Genomic DNA, 22285 nt, shown 5'->3' with positions numbered 1-22285 from the left:
CAACCAGACGACAGTCGGATAGCTTTCAGAGCAGAATTGTATGCGTGTATGGTAAGTACTGGGGCTATTAATAAACATGGGGGTGTCAGTAAAATTACACTCTGTTATTTTATGACCAAACAATAAAACTATGAATACTTACCCAAAATGTTGACATTTCTTCAAATTTGTTAATGGACAAAACAATGTGTTGTCTGTCATCACATTTCTAATAATAAACATGCCACCAGGGGGCGTTGCGCGTGCTAAACCGCAAAAATGTAAATGCCGCGATATCGTGAGCATGGGGTATACCAAAAAATGCTAACATCAACCCTTCCCAACCAGCTATATAGCATACTGGTTTAAAACAATTTGGGGTGCACTGACAGATGTTCTATATATAGTTTTTTTCATTATAGTTCACAATGCTTTTACCAGAGCAAAATTAATTTAAAAGTTGCAGACCATAGTTTGAACCCGTGGAAACATGACACTAAGGCCCAATTTCTCGTTGACCGCTCAAAGCAGCTAGGTTTAAACCTTCGGTCAGGATCAACTAAGCCTAGTTCATAATAAACCATGATTCATTTCAGATCCTATTTCACGTGCGAAATCATTATCTCGCTCAACTAAACCATGTACCCCTTCATATGTTCATGTTTTGTTTCTTTTTGCCAGTAATGACAGCCCGTAGTAACAATTATACCTTATATGAACGAGAAATATGTATTTCTATTATTAGTGAACATAGGGATGTTGTCGAGGATAAAAAAAAACCCCCCAACAAACAGGAGAAGTAACAGGGAAATAGAACGTGCGTGGACGACAATAACCACTAAATTCAATACAATTCAAGGCACCCGAAATCGTACAACTAAACAATTAAAAGGATGCTGGAAAAAAGTCCCCCAAGTATTGCGGCAAAACAGCAAAGATGTATAATATTGTTCTAAAGACTTTGCTAGAAAACAGAACTGATTCATATTCTGCAGTTATAGTTGGATACTCTAGAAAACATACCGACTTTCAGACTTGCAGACAATCTGTATATTCAATATTGTCCAGATATAAAAAAAAATGTTTTGTTTAACAACACCACTAGAACACACTGATTAATTAATCATCGGCTGTTGGATGTCAAACGTTTGGTAATTCTAACACGTTTTCAGACGAAAGTCGGTACAGTTTCCATTAGTAGCAAGATATGTTTATATGCACTTTCCCACAAACAGGACAGCACATACCATGGCCTTTGTCTATACCAGTCGTGGGACAGTTAATGTTGGTTAAAATTAGACCAAAAAAGAGAGAAAAGGTTGAGTTTTCTTAAGGACAAATGTTGTCCAATGTCCAGTATTTGTCTGTTATTCCCAATGACTGTGTTTTTCCGACCAGATGTTTTTTTAAAACTAACTGCGATTCATATACATGTATAAGGCCTCTGAGAATTGAATATTTGCGTAAACTATTTATCGGTTATCAGGGCTCGACCTTAGCAGTATAGCCTGTGGTGTTTGGGCTACCAATTTCTCACTTGGGCTACCAGATGTTTAAACCTGGTAGTCCGCTGGGCTACTAGACAGACACATACAAAACACACACACTATATAACTATATATATATATATATATATATATATATATACACACACACACAGTGAAACCTCTCAAAACCGGACCCTCCGTAAACTGGAATCCTCTCAAAACCGGACGTTTCTCATGGGCCCTTTTAAAATATCTGTACATAAGAGAACCTCTCTAAACCGGATACCTCTTAAAACCAGACTTTTTACTTGGTACATAGGGTGTCCGGTTTAGAGGAGTTTCACTATATATATACATACATACATACATACATACATACATACATACATACATACATACATACATACATACATACATACATACATACACACACACACACACACACACACACACACACACACACACACATAAACACACACAGTCGGTCCTCATTACAGTGACCACATTCGTCCCATTATATCAAATTTTTTCTTTTATTGAAATAGCCGTTAAACAAATGTGTTTTGTTTAATGACACCACTAGAGAACATTAATTTATTAATCATCAGCTATTGGGTGTGAAACATTTTGTAATTTTGACACAATCTTAGAGAGGAAACCCGCAACATTTTTCTATTAGTAACAAGGGATCTTTTATATCCAGGCTGTACACATATTTTATATGCACCATCCCAGAGACAGGATAGCACATACCAGTCGTGGTGCATTGGCTGGAATGAGAAATGGACCAATGGGCCCACCGACAGGGATTGATCACAGACCATTATAAAATACATTATTATTAATCAAGGTGCATTCACTGTCATTTATAAAATGTCATAAAACTAGTAAACTTGATTGTTCGAAGTTAATCCTTTAATTGAATGACTAAAGGCTTATTTTCAAAAGCAATGCACATCTACAGATTTAGCCGACATTGGTAACTCGGACATTATCTGGCTCCTGGACAGAAAAGTTAACATAGAGGGCTGAGAAAAATATTTTATATGACGAAAACCTTTTAACCTCTGGTCTTTGAGAATTAAAAATCTGCGTGAACCATTTATCGGTTACCCAGACATAAATCCAGGTAACTGATTTCATTCTTGCACACCCCGTTATATCAAAGTAAATTTCATGCAAACAAAAAATAGGTTATGCAAAATTAGATTCGCGTGAGCAACGTGCAAACGAAACGATCATTCTCAAAATTTTCAGAGGCCTGAACTCATTTGCTTCCAACTTTACAGTTAGAAAACATCATCACTGAACCAAGTTTTAAAAATGAAATGTGTTAATTTGAACCTGTTTTTTTACAACAGATTGTAAGTAAACAACTAAGTTAACACTATTTTGTAATGTGTCATATTTTTAGGGGAGATCCTAGTAAGTCTAATTACCCTAATAAAAATGTACACAAAACTTATTTAATATTTTTAAAAACCTTACAACACGATCATTGACGTCATTGTCTATTTGAAAAGTGGCAAACTAAACTAGGAACCCAGGGCTAGCCATGACTAAAACCGAGAATGGGAAGGAAATAGTTAAAATGACTACATATTCATGATATTCCCTCTAAATATGTGTACAGTAGGCATGGAAATGACTACATATTCATGATATTCCCTCTAAATATGTGTACAGTAGGCATGGAAATGACTACATATTCATGATAGTCCCTCTAAATATGTGTACAGTAGGCATGGAAATGACTACATATTCATGATATTCCCTCTAAATATGTGTACAGTAGGCATGGAAATGACTACATATTCATGATATTCCCTCTAAATATGTGTACAGTAGGCATGGAAATGACTACATATTCATGATAGTCCCTTTAAAATATGTGTACAGTACGCATGGATTTTATTAAAGCCTAGACTTTAAGGTTTATAAGCACGGGGCCTGGTCTGTATTTTTTGGTAACCTGAAAATGCAGGCCTTTGGATTTCACGGAAACTTATCGTTTCCTGTACCGTGTTGGTAAAATCTCGGAACCGAAATTTCTTTTTCCATGATTATTATATATCGAGTACGACTAATCAACAAAAATAATATATATATTATAGTTACTTTTTGAAAAGAGATTCTGATAGTTCCCATGGTATGGAACCAAAAGAAATATTTCCCATGAAATTTTAAATCCTATGGCCGGATATGGGTTAACTACCAGACTTGCTTATTTGGATGCCTCTGTATAGCCATGTCACGTAAATCGGCCCATGTTGTTAAACTGCATGCTGTTTTGATTACAGATTTCCTGTGAGGCTGAAGTCCAGTCTTTGAGTGGTATGTTGCGGTATGAGTGACCCGCCTCGCCTCACCGACACCACCAAGAAAGACTACTGGAGTCAGCAGTAAGTTCTTTGCACACTTGTGCTTTCACGGCAAGCTCTGGATGAGCAGAAAAATTTGTCAAATCATCTATTTAAACTTAAAAACTCAGTTATTTTGTAATAAAATAACAATTATTGTATAAACTTTATTTGCCAAATTAAAATAAAATTCGCCAGTTGTTTTTAAAATTCGCAATTGTCAAATTTGGTGAGTGCCAGAGCTAGCCCTGGGGTTTTATCACATATATTATATCTAGACTACAGTCATCGGCACCATTCCCCACCACCAGTCCCAGAATTTGGGACTAAATCATTCGCAGGCAAACATGTAAATAATTCCTTTTTTATTGTTATATAAAGATATACTTTGAAAACAATACTTATTATTACATAATGAAAATATATTTGTATTCTTATTGGTAAAAAACCAGTCATATGACCTTCTGTAAATAGTGATATTGCCCTGAGACGGTCCCACCGGTCCATCAAAAGTGATATTGCCGTGATCGATGAAAATAAAGATGGGATAAAATTCTATGCAATTACTGAGTAGGTAAGATAATGCAACGTCAACTGCTAATTCTAATGTAAACAAGCACAAACTTGTGACAAAACACTTTGTTGTCCTTCAACAAAAAGATAACATCTTTATTCATACTGAGTTTAATTCTGCAAATATGACAAAAACAAGGTCAGTAATTGTCAAAGTGTGTATGGAATATCTCGCAGATTCAGAAACGTACATGAAACATCAAAATGCAGTTGGAATCAGCACTCTCGGGATTTTATGTTACAGATAAAAAAAAATGCATTTGGAGGTAATCTGTAAATGTTCAGTATAAATGTATGTTCAGATTTATCACATTTTTTGTTTTATTTTGCTATTAATATGATTTTGTTATAATGTCTCGAAGTTGATTTTTGTCTTGGTAATGTTTCAGCTGTTTATTTCCACATTCCTCTATGTGTCATACGTCGTAGAATTACGTGATGTCACTAAATCACATCAGGTTTAACGCATTGCTGGAAATTATAAGTGTTGTACGAGTCATATGAATGACATGTAATAAAACAATTATTGACCACATTTTGGGCAATATCATGTTTTATGGACCGAAGAAATTGATATTGCTCTCAATGATGGTCAATAATTGGTAAATATACATTTGTAGATACATGTATATTAATTTGAATAAATACAAGAATGTTTGGTATTACTATAAAAAAACACAAAAGTTTGATATTACTTTTTAAAATTTAGCTTAATAAGATGTTTTTGAAATGAAACTTATTATATATTTTTTAAAACGACGCTCAAATTCCCAAAGTCAAAGCCACCCGAGTTAAACTTTCAGCCACTATATCCACATACAGGGTACCACTCTGTAAAACAGGCTTCATACCTGTCTTGAAGTCTGCGTTCACACTAGTCCATGGACTGCAATTCTCCCTTACAAAGAGGACATGCCTTTAGATTACCATGTCCATTTTGTACCCTGTCAAATTCATTATTATACCAAATATGCAGTAGTGCATATACAGCATAAATTAATATTCACTATGACTTAGGATGAATGTATTTAAATGTGTGCTAGTTCAATGTTTAAGTAGTAACCACTCCAGGGGACAATATATCAAAATCCTTGGTAACCAGAAGTCTGTTCATGTAAGTTTTATTTAGGTAACATATTGTTCAGCTTGGTGAATTGTACTTAATGAACTGCCTCAAACGTGCACTAAAATTTGTTATCATATGAAGTGTGCAAATGCTTTTTGATGGAAAAAAATCAACTTATTGGCGAAGATACATGGTAACGGTTCACCATCTAACTGACTGGCAGTTCACATGAATTTAAAATTACATAACCGACACATGAACAGAACCGATGGTTCGTGTGAAATATTGTGCCCTGCATTCCTGTCTGCTGGAATTGTCTGTTATATTCGTCTCATGAAAGTGTTTCAAGATTCAAAAATGAAAAATGTTGATAATGTTAACATGAACTTCCCTCCATGGTGATTCAATTAAATTGTTTTGAGTGATACAATTGGTATCCCAAATAACCCAAATAAATATTATCCATTTGTAGAGCAATAAAGTCATTAGATACATGACAATATGCCTTTAAAAAGCATCCCTTGTGTTAATATGTAATTTGTTACAAGTGAATGACAACCAGTTTATCAATCCCCCTACTGGTTCAACGGAGGTGACTATAGGTTTCGTCTTTATCTGTCTGTCTATCCGTCTGTCCATCTGTTCCACATACAGTTTTCTGGGTGTTATTTTCACAATGCCTAAAAAAATTGAACTGAAAGTTTGTGTATAGCTTTATCATGTACTGTTACAGATGAAGTTTGACTTTCATGTTAATTTACCCATTTTTGGTAGAGTTATGGCCCTTGAACGTAGGATATATCAAAATTGGTTTTCTGGACTTTTTTCCTGGAATACCTCAAGATATAGAGCTAAAATTTTGGCTATAGCTTTACTGTATACTATTAGTTCGACTTTCATGGTGATTTACCCATTTTTCAAATAGATGTAGCCCTTAAACGTAGAAAATATGAAAAAAAAGGAGTAAAGTTTGTTTTATTTAATGACGCTACTAGAGCACATTGATTTTTTTATCTTATCATCGGCTATTGGACATCAAACATATGGTCATTCTGACACTGTTTTTTTTAGGAAACCCGCTGTCGCCACATAGGCTACTCTTTTACGGCAGGCAGCAAGGGATCTTTTATTTGCGCTTCTCACAGGCAAGATAGCACAAACCATGGCCTTTGTTGAACCAGTTATGGATCACTGGTCGGTGCAAGTGGTTTACACCTACCCACTGAGTCTTGTGAAGCACTCACACAGGGTTTGGAGTCGGTATCTGGATTAAAAATCCCATGTCTCAACTGGGATCTGAACCCAGTACCTACTAGCCTGTAGACCGATGGCCTAAAATATGAAAATGTATTGGGCCAGAAAGGAGACATGCGTTAGCCAGTACTCTCAAAATGCTTCTTTATTACATTACTAACTGGCGATGTAGCTCAGTCACAGATTGTTTGCATGAGATGTGATGGATCCTAGGCTTGGTCTTCAATGTACCACTACTGGTATGTCAAAGGAAGTGGTATATGCTGTTCTGTCTGTGGGATGGTGCATATAAAAGATCTCTTGCAATTAACAGAAAGGTGTAGTGGGTTTCCTATTTAAGACTATATGTCAAAATTACTAAATGTTTGACATCCAATATCCAATGATTAATAAATCAGTGTGCTCTAGTGGTGTCGTTAAACAAAACAATTTTGTTTCTTTTTTTTCAAATATGTTAAGAAGCCATTAAATAGTTTTCCTTTCATTTCCTTTTGTTGAAGCCTTGTTGGCTGCATTACGGTTGTTTATTTGTAACATTATTATCATGATGCAAGGTTACCGCTGTCTTCCTGAGCACTGGAATCAAGTTTTCTACATGTCCACTGTTGTATTGATTTTTTAAGCCAGATTTCTTCCTAGCAGACATGACATCAACGCGATACATGTAGAATACGCTGCCTGATGTTTTGTCAGTGCAGTCTCACTTTTAAAAACAAAATGAAACAAAACAAAAACAACAGGTGTGCAATGTGGCTGTTAAAAGTGTTATTAGGTTTTGTTCATTTGTAGTTATTTTAAACAGCTCTGGTAATATATGTTTCAAATTAGTGATGTTCAGACCTTTGAAAATGGCAAGAGCAATAGTTTTGTTCACGCGTCGCTCATGTAAGTGTAGTTTGCATAACCCATTTTTCGTTCACGCATTGAATTTGTGACATCATTTACATGGTTATGATGGCAAGAGCAATAGTTTTGTTCACGCGTCGCTCACGTAAGTGTAGTTTGCATAACCCATTTTTCGTTCACGCATTGAATTTGTGACATCATTTACATGGTTATAACGGGTTATGTAAAAACAAACTGGGTTACCTGAATTTGTTTTTGCATAACTCATAAATGGTTTATGCAAATTTTCAATTCCCAGAGGCCAAATGTCAGAGCAAAAGGTACTAACATATGACACTGTTCCTGGTTATTAGGCAATGCTGTGATGTCAAAGTAAAAATTACTAACATATGACACTGTTCCTGGTTATTGGGCAGTGCTGTGATGTCAAAGCAAAACGTACTAACATGACACTATTCCTGGTTATTGGGCAGTCCCGTGATGTCAAAGCAAAAAGTACTAACATATGACACTGTTCCTGGTTATTGGGCAGTGGTGATGTCAAAACAAAATGTACTAACATATGACACTGTTCCTGGTTATTGGGCAGTGCTGTGATGTCAAAGCAAAAAGTACTAACATGACACTGTTCCTGGTTATTGGGCAGTGCCGTGACGTCAAAGCAAAACGTACTAACATGACACTGTTCCTGGTTATTGGGCAGTCCCGTGATGTCAAAACAAAAAGTACTAACATTTGACACTGTTCCTGGTTATTGGGAAGTGCTGTGATGTCAAAACAAAAAGTATTAACATATGACACTGTTCCTGGTTATTAGGCATTGGTGTGATGTCAAAGCAAAAAGTACTAACATATGACACTGTTCGTGGTTATTGGGCAGTGCTGTGATGTCGGAGCAAAATGTACTAACATATGACACTGTTCCTGGTTATTGGGCAGTGCTGTGATGTCAAAGCAAAAAGTACTAACATATGACACTGTTCCTGGTTATTGAGCAGTGCTGTGATGGCAAAGCATAAAGCACTAACATATGACACTGTTCCTGGTTATTGGGCAGTGCTGTGATGTGAAAGCAAAAAGTACTAACATATGACACCTTTCCGGATTATTAGACTGCTGTGATCTCAAAGCAAAAAGTACTACCATGACGCTGTTCCTGATTATTGGGCAATGCTGTAATATTAAAGGAAAAAGTACTAACATATGACACTGTTCCTGGTTCAGGGGTCGAATTTTACGCTATTCCGCAAATAGTAAATTTCGAAACGGAATAGTGAAACAATTCTTCCAATGTTCCATCATGAAAAAGAAAATAAAGCACGGAATACCGAAAATCGCCTGCGACTATTCCGCTTACGCTTTTTCTTCAGCTACATTTTTCTACAGAACAAATCCTCGCACTACTAAGACCTTTCTCATGCACTTACTGGTACAAAATAAATGTCTTTTTGATCGAGACTAATGCTTGGAGGGAGTTCATTTGTAATTCCAGCTAGTACGCAGTAATGCATAGACTGGTATATAAACAATTGTTCGTTATGCAATGATGTACAGAGTGACTTAGCACAGTTAGGAAAACTAGTGGTACATTAATAATTGAAGGGATAGTACATTTTTAAATGGAATGGTGTTTTTTGAAATTCACTATTCCTTTGGGATAGTGGTACAAAAATTTAAAATTTCAACCCCTGTGGTTATTGGGCAGTCTGTGATGTCAAAGCAAAAAATACTAACATGACACTGTTCCTGATTATTGGGCAGTGCAGTGATGTTAAAGCAAAAAGTAGTAACCTGACACTGTTCCTGGTTATTAGGCAGTGCTGTGATTTTAAAGCAAAACGTACTAACATGACACTGTTCCTGGTTATTAGGCAGGGATGTCGCAGATCTTTTACTATTACACTGCACACTATTTCCAACAACTTTCTTATACTATCAGTTTTACACTGCACACTACGGTATTTCCAACAACTTTCTTATTTTATTTATCAGTTTTGGTAAATCCATTGTATCTCTGGACATCCTAGTGTGTGCAGTACCATAGTGCATTTTTCTGTAGAACAGTAGGAAACTGGTTGCCATGGAAACTAGGGTCAGTGACATTAACAATTAAAGATGTGTATACCTGTGACAGAATCTGACATGTATGGATTTGGTATAAAATTACAGTCAATTAAGGCAGTATTTTGATTACAAGAAGGACTTGTTAGCAACATTTGTAACACATTTCCAGTCTAGGGTTAGACATTTGGTATAAAATTACAGCAAACGAAGTGGGTATTTTGATTACAAAAAAGGACTTGTTAACTGCTTTTGTAACACATTTGTACACATATAGTCTAGAGTTTAACATACAGAACTGTACCAAATAACAGTTTGAGCCTTTATTTTCTTGTATTTTGTATCATGTATTTTCAATATGATAAGCATAAAATTAAAATATAATAAAAACAATACTTTGTACATACAATAATGCTTTACGTTTCTCAGTTTATTATAAAAAAACAGTGATAATCTCCCATGTTACCAATGTTTGACATCCAATAGCCGATGATTAATAAATCAATGTGCTCTAGTGGTGTATTTAAACAAAACAAACTTTGGTAGCTTGACTTGAAGCATGTTCAGTATTGAGAAAAAACGGCACTTTGTTGTATTAAGTAATATCTTGCATGATCTCACAATATATGCAGTTACAAACCAAGTATCAAAAACATATGTCAGTCAAAATTGTATGATGGTATGATATATTAAGGTATTTAAGGCATATAGTGTTGTATATCATTAGCAAATGTACAGCATTTTAATACATCATTAATAATTTTCAATATTTTTTTCTGTAACTATAGAAATGGACAAAATAAACAAAATAAACAAATTGACAGTTTCTTTCACTGTTTTTGGACTGAATTGTTTTAACATGCTCATATACCACTACGTTTTTTTAGCATTAACTTGAAAAACTGTTCAAGATAACTTAATGAAGCTTTGTATACATATCAATCTAATGGTCTATAGTAGTGGCTTTTAATATGATGGGAGTTTTCATGTTTGTTATTTTTTTCTGTTACCATGGAAAACTGTTCAAAATAACTTCAGGCAATGTATTTGAGACCACATATATATGCTACACCAGCCAAATTGGTGTTCTTTCTAGTTCATTTGTGGGGTGTATTTTGACGATTTTTTGCTAGCATTAATCAGGAATGTCTAATTAACTATTTTGTGTTCTCAGTGGACAGTAGTAGAATTAATTAAATGTTAATAAGTTTAGGTTATTGCTTATCAAGTGATTTCTTATTTTAGATAATCTTGTGTAACTGGTGTCAGTCTGTGCCTCCTTAGTCACATTGACTCACAATCCACTGTAGTCCAAAAATTATTCTTTCTCAATCTGTACACAACTGATTGTTTGGTAGAAGTGTTAATGGGTAGAATTGTCCAAGATTTGAGATAAACGTAGTTATTTATATCTGAATGGATTGACGGTGGTCATCACCCTGACTATCCATTACTGTAATCTTACAGATGTCTCGCGTACAAGAGGAACACTGGCCACTCTTAACGTGTTGTCTCGAAATCTGTTGTATCATCCATCCAGGTATTGAAAGCACACCATTTTATTTTGTCTGTGTATCTCTCTGAGTATGTAGATGTGCCTGCCTGCCTGCCTGCCTGTCTTCATTTCCCCAAAATGTGTAACTAAAGTTATGACCATATATATGTATAATATATATATATGAAGAGTTCAGGCACGAAACGCGATTTGCTGCAAAACGTGATTGATCCTTATGAAATCATATTGGGTAAATCCCGTTTTTTTTATCAACGTGATATATGCCAATTAAAAAACCCATTTTTACTGAAAATGAAAAATGGATATATCGCGTTTTGCACCTGAACTCTTCATATATATATATATGTTACTGTTACTAAACTAAAAAATACTATGTGACATACATGTTTAGTTGACATATTATTTTGGAAATAGTAAGTATTGGTAAAATATATTCAGCAAGTGTTTATTTCCAGAAATCAATGTAAAAGTGAGGTTGACAATTTGTTCATTCAAACTAAAAACAAAGTAGCCGAATTGTATTCCAGATACAAAATCAGCTTCAGAACAGTAAGTGGTGGATTTATGGACCATAAGTAAATAGATGCACTGTCAAGCTATGTAGGGTTGGGACATAGCCCAGTGGTAAAGTGTTCGCTTCATGCACGGTCGGTCTGGGATCAACCCCCGTCGGTGGACCCATTGGGCTATTTCTCATTCCAGCCAGTGCTCCACAATTGGTGTAACAAAGGCTGTGGTATGTACTATTCTGTCTGTGGGACAGTGCATATAAAAGATCCCTTGCTGCTAATCGGAAAGAGTAGCCCATGAAATGGCAACAGCAGGTTTCCTCTTTCAATATCTGTGTAGTCCTTAACCATATGTTGGACACCATATAACCGTAAATAAAATGTGTTGAGTGCGTCATTAAATAAAACATTTCCTTCCTTCCTTCCTTTACCACTGGGCTACAGCCCGCCCAAAATGACCAAATGTTTAACATCCAATAGCCGTTGATTCATAAGTCAATGTACTCTAGTGGTGTTGTTAAACAAAACAAACTAAACTTTTTTCAAGCTGTATTATATTAGTGTTATAATCCGACTTGTGCAATAAGTTTAACATTATGGTCACTAAATACTTTACCATAAACAGGACAGTGCATACCACAACTTTTCATTTAATTGTGAAGCACCGGTTGGGACAGGAAAAACTTGAGTATCCATGGTATCCATGTGGTATCAATCCTATGACCCATCATACCCCAGGTGAGAGCTCGATCACATGCTGCACTTCACATATCAAATACACTATGTAATGTTACTTTACCCATCAGACCATTTAATCAATTTGTGTGATCAGGTAAAAACCATATGCAGTTTGGAGTTACTTCCCTTCTACTTTGATCCTTGTGGTACTACAGATTAATTTATTTATCGAAAGGTTGGAACAAAGTATCTGATATAAAAATTATGTAGGAAAATGAAACAAGGTAGTGGTTATACATAGATTCTCTCCCTTTTTCTTTCTATCTCCCTCTGTCTCATATTCATATACTTAACTTTGTTTGATACCCAATGGCTGATGTGCATTTTTTGCAGGGGTGTCATTGACATTCATTCATTCATTCATTCATTTATTCTGTCTCTATTTTTCTCTCCTACAGTGGTTTTTTTATCTCTCTCTCTCTCTGTCTTTGTGTGTCTTTCTCACAAATAGATAAAGGTGCAGACCCTAGTTTCAACTCGTAAAAATGGACACTAAGTTTAGTTAATCAACACATTTGGATAAAGTTACAACAGAATGAAAGAAGAGTCTGTGACGTTAAAACTGAAAAATATCCTTAAAAACTAGACTGTAATTCGAATCAATAACTGCTACTTCAGATGCACGTGCATTTTAAAAAATATGAAAAATGCATTTTATGATATTAGAAACAACAGGATGACCAGAAACACTTCAGTTCTACGGAAATGGATACCCTAAACAATAAAATATAAGTAATGTTTTATTTCAGTGATCATAAATGGCTCAAATAGTGAAAAATATGCTGTAGTGTTTAAAAAATCGGGTCTGTCCCTTTAAATCTATTTTATAACTGTAAACAATATTGGAACTTTTGATGTTTGTTTACTTAGCATACATCTTATAGGCTTTGGTGTTCTAATCCTTTTTTTTTTTTTTTTTACATTTAAAGTTTTTAAAAGAGAAAAAAAGAGAAATGTTTTAGTTAATGATGCACTGAAGACATTTTTATTTATGGTTATATGGCATTGGACATATGGTTAAAGTCATAGACCCTAGTTTCAACCTGTGAAATGGACACAAAGTTTGGTTAATCTATAAACCTGTAACACATCTGGATAAAGTTACAACAGTGAAACGAGAGAGTGTGGCATTGAAATAAAGAAATACTCTCTAAATTAGACTAACGCTCGTATCCATAACTGTTACTTCTCAGAGGTATGTGCATTTTTAGAATTATGAAAAATACATTTGATTGTATTACAAACACCAAAATGATCAGTAATCAGATGTTTGGAAATAGATAATCTAAACAATAAAATGTAAGTAATGCGTGATTTCAGTTATCAAAAACAGCCCTTAATAAGAAACATTGACCCTACAGGGAACATTTTGTTTTCAAAATCTTGATTAGCGATATTTCTAGTTAATTGAAAATTGATTGGCAACTACTGTGTAATGTTTTAAAATTGTGTAGCGATGTCTGAAATTTCCATGATACTGAACAAAACATTCCCTGCCATAGTGTTAAAAACTGTGGTCTCTAAGTTGCAGGACCACACAGATAATGAGAGAAGAAACCTGCTGCTACCACTCTATGAGCTATTCTTTTCAGACGTGTATATACCACGGCCTTTGGCCTCAGTGGCGTCGTGGTTAGGCCATCGGTCTACAGGCTGGTAGGTACTGTTAAAAATGTTTTATTTAACGACGCACTCAACACATTTTATTTACGGTTATATGGCGTCAGACATATGGTTAAGGACCACACAGATTTTGAGAGGAAACTCGCTGTCGCCACTACATGGGCTACTCTTTCTGATTAGCAGCAAGGGCTCTTTTATTTGTGCTTCCCACAGGCAGGATAGCACAAACCATGACCTTTGTTGAACCAGTTATGGATCACTGGTCGGTGCAAGTGGTTTACACCTACCCATTGAGCCTTGCGGAGCACTCACTCAGGGTTTGGAGTTGGTATCTGGATTAAAAATCTCATGCCTCGACTGGGATCCGAACCCAGTACCTACCAGCCTGTAGACCGATAGCCTAACCACGACGTCACTGAGGCCAGTACCCCTTGGGACCAAGACAAATGTCTGGTTTAAAGAGGGGTCTGGTTTAGAGAGGTTAAGTTTGTCCTGGTTTTAAAAAGGGACTCTGTAAAACGTCTGGTTTTGAGGGAAGGCCAGATTATAGAGGGTTTGGTCTTGAGAGGTTTCACTGTGTTAACAATATCATGTTCAACACTTAAAAAAAAACCCATTGGGAAATTCCAAGCTGTGTAAAACTGTACTTTGTAGTGTAGTAATATTTATGTATGAAAGTTTATACCCAACTGGAAGACTTTGTGAGACATTTCAGAGGATAAAATATTTTATTTACTGTGAAGTAACTTGTGAGGTTTTTTTGTGCTCAGGTGTTGCAAAATATTCCCATACGCAGATAGGGCCTCTTGTGATGCCTGGCTATTAATCCCAGCTATTTTGCAGTCTTACTGATGACTGATATTCTGTTTATGCTGGGGTGTTGCAAAACATTTACTGTAAAAAAAAATGATTTCCTCACCCCCAACAAGGCCCCCTGTGATGCCAACCTATTGATCCCAGTTATTATGCAGTCTTACTGATGGATGAGCCAGATGCTGTAGGCCAGCAAGAGTAGTCTCCCCCTTGTTCATTGAGCCGTTAACAGCTAGATGGACAAGGGCAGTAAGCAGTTGAAGAGAAACACCGTACATTGAGATTGTGTCAGCAGCTCTGCACTGCTGTAGGTTCTAGGTGCTGGGCCCTGTGTGTGAGTGTCGTGTGTGTGTGTGTTGTGGGATTCCGCTCGCTTGACACGATGGCCATGTGGAAGTGGTGGACATGACGTTGTGGATACCAGGCTGACTGCTGCTGTGGTAACACGTCCATGACGGAGTACTGGTGTCTGTTCTACTTCTCCACAAACTGTTACAAGGCTTATTGATTTGCAGCCTGCTAAAACCTGGTTCTCGGCTCTCAGGTAGGTTGTTTTCCTTCTCTTCCACTCACTCTCTGCCAGACCATGGCCATGTAGCTGCTTTTAACACACAGTAACATGCCTCATGGTGGTGGCAGCGTGGAGCTGCAAGTAGATATTATTGTTACTCTAGCCCTTGCAGTGTTATTTCCCAGGCTGCCAATCAACTTAGTGTAATTCGCTCACAGCTACATGTGTGATCCACAATGACTCAATTGTGTGTGTTTATTTACATGTATTTTCACAACACTTGACACATGACAAAGGCAGGCCACCCTGATCTGGGTTCAGGGTGTGGGAGAGAATGGGTCGAGTTTGCTGTGTCTGACCGGCAGGCTGGTGTTACATACATGTGTGTAGATCTATCTGGCTGTAAAGCCTGGTCAGGGTTTCTCTCTTGACCTGGAGTGGTGGTCAGTTCCCGTGAAACTTTCCGTCATTACCGACCGCACTGGTCACAGTTACGGTAGATATGCTTGTTGCTTTGATATTGATTGTGTATTGTACTAGGTGTGTGTGTGTGTTTTGCACGCTTTATGGTTGGGTTGTGTGCGTAACATCAGCTGACTGTGCAGGGAATCAGCTGTTTACTCTTACATGCATTTCTCAGCCTTGACCTAGATCTGGACCCATGTCGTCATTTGCCGAGGTACTCAACTGGAGTTCTCTTTGCTTACAGCAGCATTCCAAAAATGTGAGCAGATTAACGCTGCTGCCTATTCCAGCAGGGAGTAGTGTTGTTATCGCAGAGTGGTCAAAAGTCCATCTAGTGTCTGTAAATACTAGAAAGAGTAAATGATATTTGTGCATCTTATTTACAAACTGTTCATATTACAGATTGTTATGATGGTTACACAGAATGAGAAGTTTTTAGTTTCCTTGAATGTGGAACATTAAAGAGATTACAAACAGATATCATAAAATATCTGTTGTCGGTAAATACTAAAAAGCTGAAAATTATATTTGTGTATTTTATTTACAAACTGTTCATATACACATTTACATAAAGATTGTTATGATGTTTACACAAAATGAGAACATTTTAATTTCACTGAATGTAGAACATTAAAAAGATTACACATCAGCCATCATAAAATATCTGAAGTCAGTAAATAGTAGAAAGCAGTAAATAATATTTGTGCATCATATTTACAAACTAATCATTTACATACACTGACATCCAAAAGAAACTATATCAAGAAACAAAATATTTAAATGCCTTTATAATTTGGATACCGTAATGGAAATGAAATGGTGGTTAAAATCTTTCTGCTTTTATGGAATGCAATTTTGTGCACAACATGCCAAAACACTCCTCTCATGAATATAGATCTTTTGAACATGCAGCATGATTTGGGGTTTTTTTCTGTAGTGTCTCAAGTCTTGGTATAGTTTCTTTTGGACGTCGGTATATTTACATAAAGATTGTTATGTTGGTTACACAAAATGATAACTTTTTAGTTTCATTGAATGTGGGCATTAAAAAGATCAAACATCAGCTGTCATAAGATATTTGCAAACCAGTAAATGATGTTTATGCATTTTTCTTTCAAGCATATTTTGGTTTTGAGATTTCTGAAAGAAACTTGTTGTTACAACTACAGTGAAACCTGTCTAAACTGGACCCTGAACAAACCGGAGTCCATATTTCATAGTCCTGAATTTTCTAAATTCTAAAACACGACACTCTAAACACTGGATCCTGTCTAAATGGGATAAATATTAGGTAGCTGGTATGGTCTGCTTTAGACAGGTTTCACTGTATAAGAAATTTTATAGAATATTGTAATCTGTCAGGTCAGGTGAAGCTTAATGTACACATTCAGAGCAAGCTGTTGTAGCACACGCCTGTTATGGGCGCAGGTGTCCACCCATGCCGGCTCCTCTGTCCAGGCCAGGAAATGGGTTGGGGTGGGTAGGAAGAGGGACCGCCTGCACTAGTAAATGCAAGAGAGCACCAGCAGCCCGACCAGGGTCAGTAGCGAGCGACCAGGGTCAGTAGCGAGCGACCAGGGTTAGTAGCGAGCGACCAGGGTCAGTAGCGAGCGTGGGCTGTAACCTGTGATTTAATTTTATTTTTTATAGTTACCACAGCTGTATGCACTGTTTTACTTTTGACCAGTCAGTCATGTGCTTTCCACTGGTTTTCATTTTATGTTATGTTTATTTATATAATATCTACCATTATTTGACACCCACTAGCTGATGATTTTTTATTTGTCCCTGGGTATTTTTAAACATCCATGCGTTCATGAAGACAATTATTATGATAGTTATATGCAAAATAAGCTATCACTGAATCAGCTAGTAATAACATTTACATATCTTATTGATAACCTATTTATATGCATACACATAAAGATGGCTATTGTGATGGTTGCGTGCACTTTATTTATAGAGCATGATAATGTACATATATATACATGATCAGTTTTATGATTAGGAAGTAAAATAAGTATCAGTTAAATTAAATGTACTGTACATTTATTTGGAGCTACAAAAGTAGAAAGAAATGTTTGTAGTTAGGGTTTCTGCCAGATGGTGAAACGGGTATGGCACCATGCATACCCAAACATTTTTTTATTTTTTTATTTTTAAGTTAACCTTTTGACAAATTTAATGACTCTTTAACATTACTGTATGATTTTCTAAACCCTAACCCTAAACCTAACCCATATTCTTTCTGGGAGATGGCAGGTGCATGCAGCACACACATTGTAAATATTCAGTTCCATAGCGTCATACCCAAATATTTCTTTCTGACAGAAACACAGGTAGTGACACTTTTTTAAATCTTAAAAACTTAAGAATCATATGTTTAAGAGAAGAACATGAAAAATAAAATGTGTTATTTTCAAACTAAATATAAATATGTATATACTGATAAATATTGATTTTATTTCTAACAATTAATGAAGCCATTAATTTCTTTTTTAACAAATCCAAAAACTATGTGTCAAATTGTTTAAGAAAAAACAGTTAGTTTGTTTTGTTTAACGATATCACTAGAGCACATTGACTTATTAATCATCGGCTATTTTATGTTAAACATTTGGTAATTTTGATACATAGTCTTAGAGAGAAAACCCACTACATTTTCCCATTATGATAGGTACACAAAATAAGCTGTCAACTAGTAAGTAATATTTACATGTTACTGACAACCTATTTATATGCATGCAGACCTCGAACATAACAATTTGTAACCCACAGCAATTTTTTTTTAAACTGCCGTGGGTGAAACGGCCCCGCTGTATGAAGTCTTTTTGAAATGTACACTTTTGTTTAAACATTTTGGTCTATACATTTTGCCACAAATGGGAAGCTTTACTATAATGACAGTAAATTTTATTCCGTGACACAAGAGTGCCATCAGTGACACCCCTGACGTGCAGCAAATTATATCAATGATGGCAATTGCTATTGGTGCCGTCGTTAAGTTTGAGCCCTGTGCATGTACATAAAGAAGGCTATCACAGGGGTGCAGAAATGGAAAATATTTTACTAGCCCGCTGGACGAGAACCAACTAAAATCTAGTAGCCCGTCAGAATGTCTAGTAGTCTGCCAGTCTATAAAACAATATATTAGTAACACTAATATACAGTGTGTCTATAAAACAATATATTAGTAACACTAATATACAGTGTGTCTATAAAACAATATATTAGTAACACTAATATACAGTGTGTCTATAAAACAATATATTACACTTATTAGTAACACTAATATACAGTGTGTCTATAAAACAATATATTAGTAACACTAATATACAGTGTGTCTATAAAACAATATATTAGTAACACTAATATACAGTGTGTCTATAAAACAATATATTAGTAACACTAATATACAGTGTGTCTATAAAACAATATATTACACTTATTAGTAACACTAATATACAGTGTGTCTATAAAACAATATATTAGTAACACTAATATACAGTGTGTCTATAAAACAATATATTAGTAAGACTAATATACAGTGTCTTCACTGCATATGATATATATAGATATATTGACAAAACATTATTATGAACACTTAGTAAGTTATCAACATCACATGGCAAACGAAATAAAAAAGACAGATAGACAGTCGGGCTGGTACATTGTAGTTGCATTTTTTAACTCATCCGTCAACATTTTTACTTGCATTTGGCAAGCAGGTGAGTACTTTCTGCAGCCCAGCAGTCATGATGGTTGCCTAAAACAAGTGGGCAGGATTCCGTATTTAACTCTGTCATCTTGATTCGTAACAGATTTAATTGTAATTACAGAATTATTATGCATTCGTTCGTGCAGTTGTCAGAGACCTGATGACCCAGTGGATTGACATATTCTATTATATCTCTCATTCTATGAGCACAGCATTGAGATGACACAGTGGATTGACATAGTCTGTTATATCTCTCATTCTATGAGCACAGCATTGAGATGACCCAGTGGATTGACATAGTCTGTTATATCTCAAATTCTATGAGCACAGCATTGAGATGACCCAGTGGATTGACATATTCTATTATATCTCTCATTCTATGAGCACAGCATTGAGATGACACAGTGGATTGACATAGTCTGTTATATCTCTCATTCTATGAGCACAGCATTGAGATGACACAGTGGATTGACATAGTCTGTTATATCTCTCATTCTATTAGCACAGCATCGATATGACACAGTGGATTGACATAGTCTGTTATATCTCGAATTCTATGAGCACAGCACTGAAGTTTTAATTTTGAAGTGTGCTCTCTTAATCAGTCTTTCTGCCAGAGGTATGTATACCAAGGGTTAAACTACCGGGTACATACTCTAAAATCTTAGAAATTAATGAATACATTTTTATAATTTTAGAAAGATTATATAGTAAGAAAGAAAGAAAGAAAGAAAAAAATGTTTTATTTAATGATGCACTCAACACATTTTATTTACGGTTATATGGCATCAGACATATGGTTAAGGACCACACAGATTTTGAGAGAAAACCCGCTGTCGCCACTTCTTGGGCTACTCTTTCTGATTAGCAGCAAGGGATCTTTTATTTGCGTTTCCCACAGGCAGGATAGCACAAACCATGGCTTTTGTTGAACCAGTTATGGATCACTGGTCAGTGCAAGTGGTTTACACCTACCTTTTGAGCCTTGCGGAGCACTCACTCAGGGTTTGGAGTCAGTATCTGGATAAAAAATCCCATGCCTCGACTTGGATCTGAACCCAGTACCTACCAGCCTGTAGACCAATGGCCTAACCACGACGCCACCAAGGCCGGTGTTATATAATAAGAGAACTGCTGTTTAAAATGTGTCAAAGTACCTGAAAAGCAGTGTCCAGTTTGAAAAGATTTCACATCCATAACTATGTAATAGGGGCACTCAAGATCTCAAATTATTTTCTGACAGAAAGCAGCCTGTTAATACTGTAATTTAGTGTGCAGACTTGTCTTAAATACATCATCTCTGCTAGTCTGTTCTAAGCTTGCATTCTACACATTAATTCTAACTGTGTTCATAATCATATTATTATTCATGGACTTCCATTGATCTCACAAATTATCAAACCATGCAGAAATTGTCACCAGTTAAAGAAAGTTGTGTACAAGTCTTGGAATAAAACAGCTTGATATCATCGAAAACTTGATCCTTTGCCTTTGGCTCCTTGAAATGCTGAAATTATGATCAATTAATGAAAATGGTGTACATGCCTTGAAATAAAACAGCTTGATAACATCGAAATCTTAATCCTTTGCTTTTGGCTCCTTGAAATGCTGAAATTATGATCAATTAATGAAAATGGTGTACATGCCTTGAAGTAAAAAAACCTTGATGTTATCGAAAAGTTGATCCTTCGATTTTGGCTTCTGAAAATCTATTTTTCGATATGTGCAAGACACCAGGCCACTAGTCGATTCCCTGAATGGATCCCCTGAACTATAGAGCAATATGAGTTAAATTTAGGCTTTGTACCTGGAATATGCAAGAGACCATGTTGTCTTTATTTGAGATAATAAAAACTGATTTAATGTACGTATAAGGATTAATAAATTAAAACATTGACATCAGCCAGAAATATTTAACTTTTTACATGACAGTTATAGTCAATGACAGTCATTTTTTGCACCCTTGTTTTGACTTTGTAAATTTTCGGTTTGTTTAATATTACACACCATTTAATCTAGTGCACACAATACAAAATGGCGGTTGTGTATACATTTCCCTATGTATAAAAATAGTTTGAATGTCTACTTGTATTTTCCTCATTTGTGTACTTTGTTTTGGGGAAAGTTTTCTTAACTCAACAAAGGTATTTTGATGTCAGGGTTCAATCATGTGCAGATTCCTTGAAAACAAGTTACATGTAAATAGACCGGTTTATGGGGTAGCCCAGTTCATGGTTTTTCACAATACATACAATGTAGGTAGCTTTAAGCATGCATTTTTAATTTTAACTTTTGAATGTTAAAAATGTTTAAAAATCGATTCCTTCTTTTTATTAAACAAGGAGATAAAAAAAAAAAAAATCCTCAAATTTTGATTGGGCATTTTGCAAGTGATTAATTGATGCAGTCACCATGCGATGTGCTAACAAAGTATAAAACATTTTTAACATTCTATTTTTGTTGAATAGGGCTGCATGTGCAAATTTATGATAGTTCAGCTGCTAATGATAATTATAAATATTTAAATGTGAAATGAATTCATACCATTAACACATAAACATTCAGCATTCCTGGTTGTGTGCATTGGCTTGTGGTTTTACATTCATACCATTAACACATAAACATTCAGCGTTCCTGGTTGTGTGCATTGGCTTGTGGTTTTACATTCATACCATTAACACAAACATTCAGCGTTCCTGGTTGTGTGCATTGGCTTGTGGTTTTACATTCATTTATTATTCATGCACTGGGACCATTTTGTGTCCA

General features: G+C 35.7%; 1 protein-coding gene across 3 annotated transcripts in view; it reads left to right on the top strand.

Moving 5' to 3' along the window:
- Positions 1-22285, top strand: part of LOC121377184 (nuclear receptor coactivator 1-like) — a 161342-nt gene that overhangs the window by 1148 nt on the left and 137909 nt on the right. For 2 of the 3 annotated variants that reach the window (XM_041505091.1, XM_041505090.1), the window contains exon 2: positions 3767-3868. In XM_041505091.1, the coding sequence (XP_041361025.1) occupies positions 3813-3868 (56 nt within the window). In that variant the 5' untranslated portion in view covers positions 3767-3812. Of the gene's footprint in view, positions 1-3766; positions 3869-14480; positions 15370-22285 lie in introns of those variants that run through there. The other variant, XM_041505092.1, reaches the window with a different exon arrangement.

Source organism: Gigantopelta aegis, chromosome 7, assembly GCF_016097555.1.
Source record: "Gigantopelta aegis isolate Gae_Host chromosome 7, Gae_host_genome, whole genome shotgun sequence".
Classification (NCBI taxonomy): domain Eukaryota; kingdom Metazoa; phylum Mollusca; class Gastropoda; order Neomphalida; family Peltospiridae; genus Gigantopelta; species Gigantopelta aegis.
This window is presented reverse-complemented; position numbering and strand designations above follow the sequence as displayed.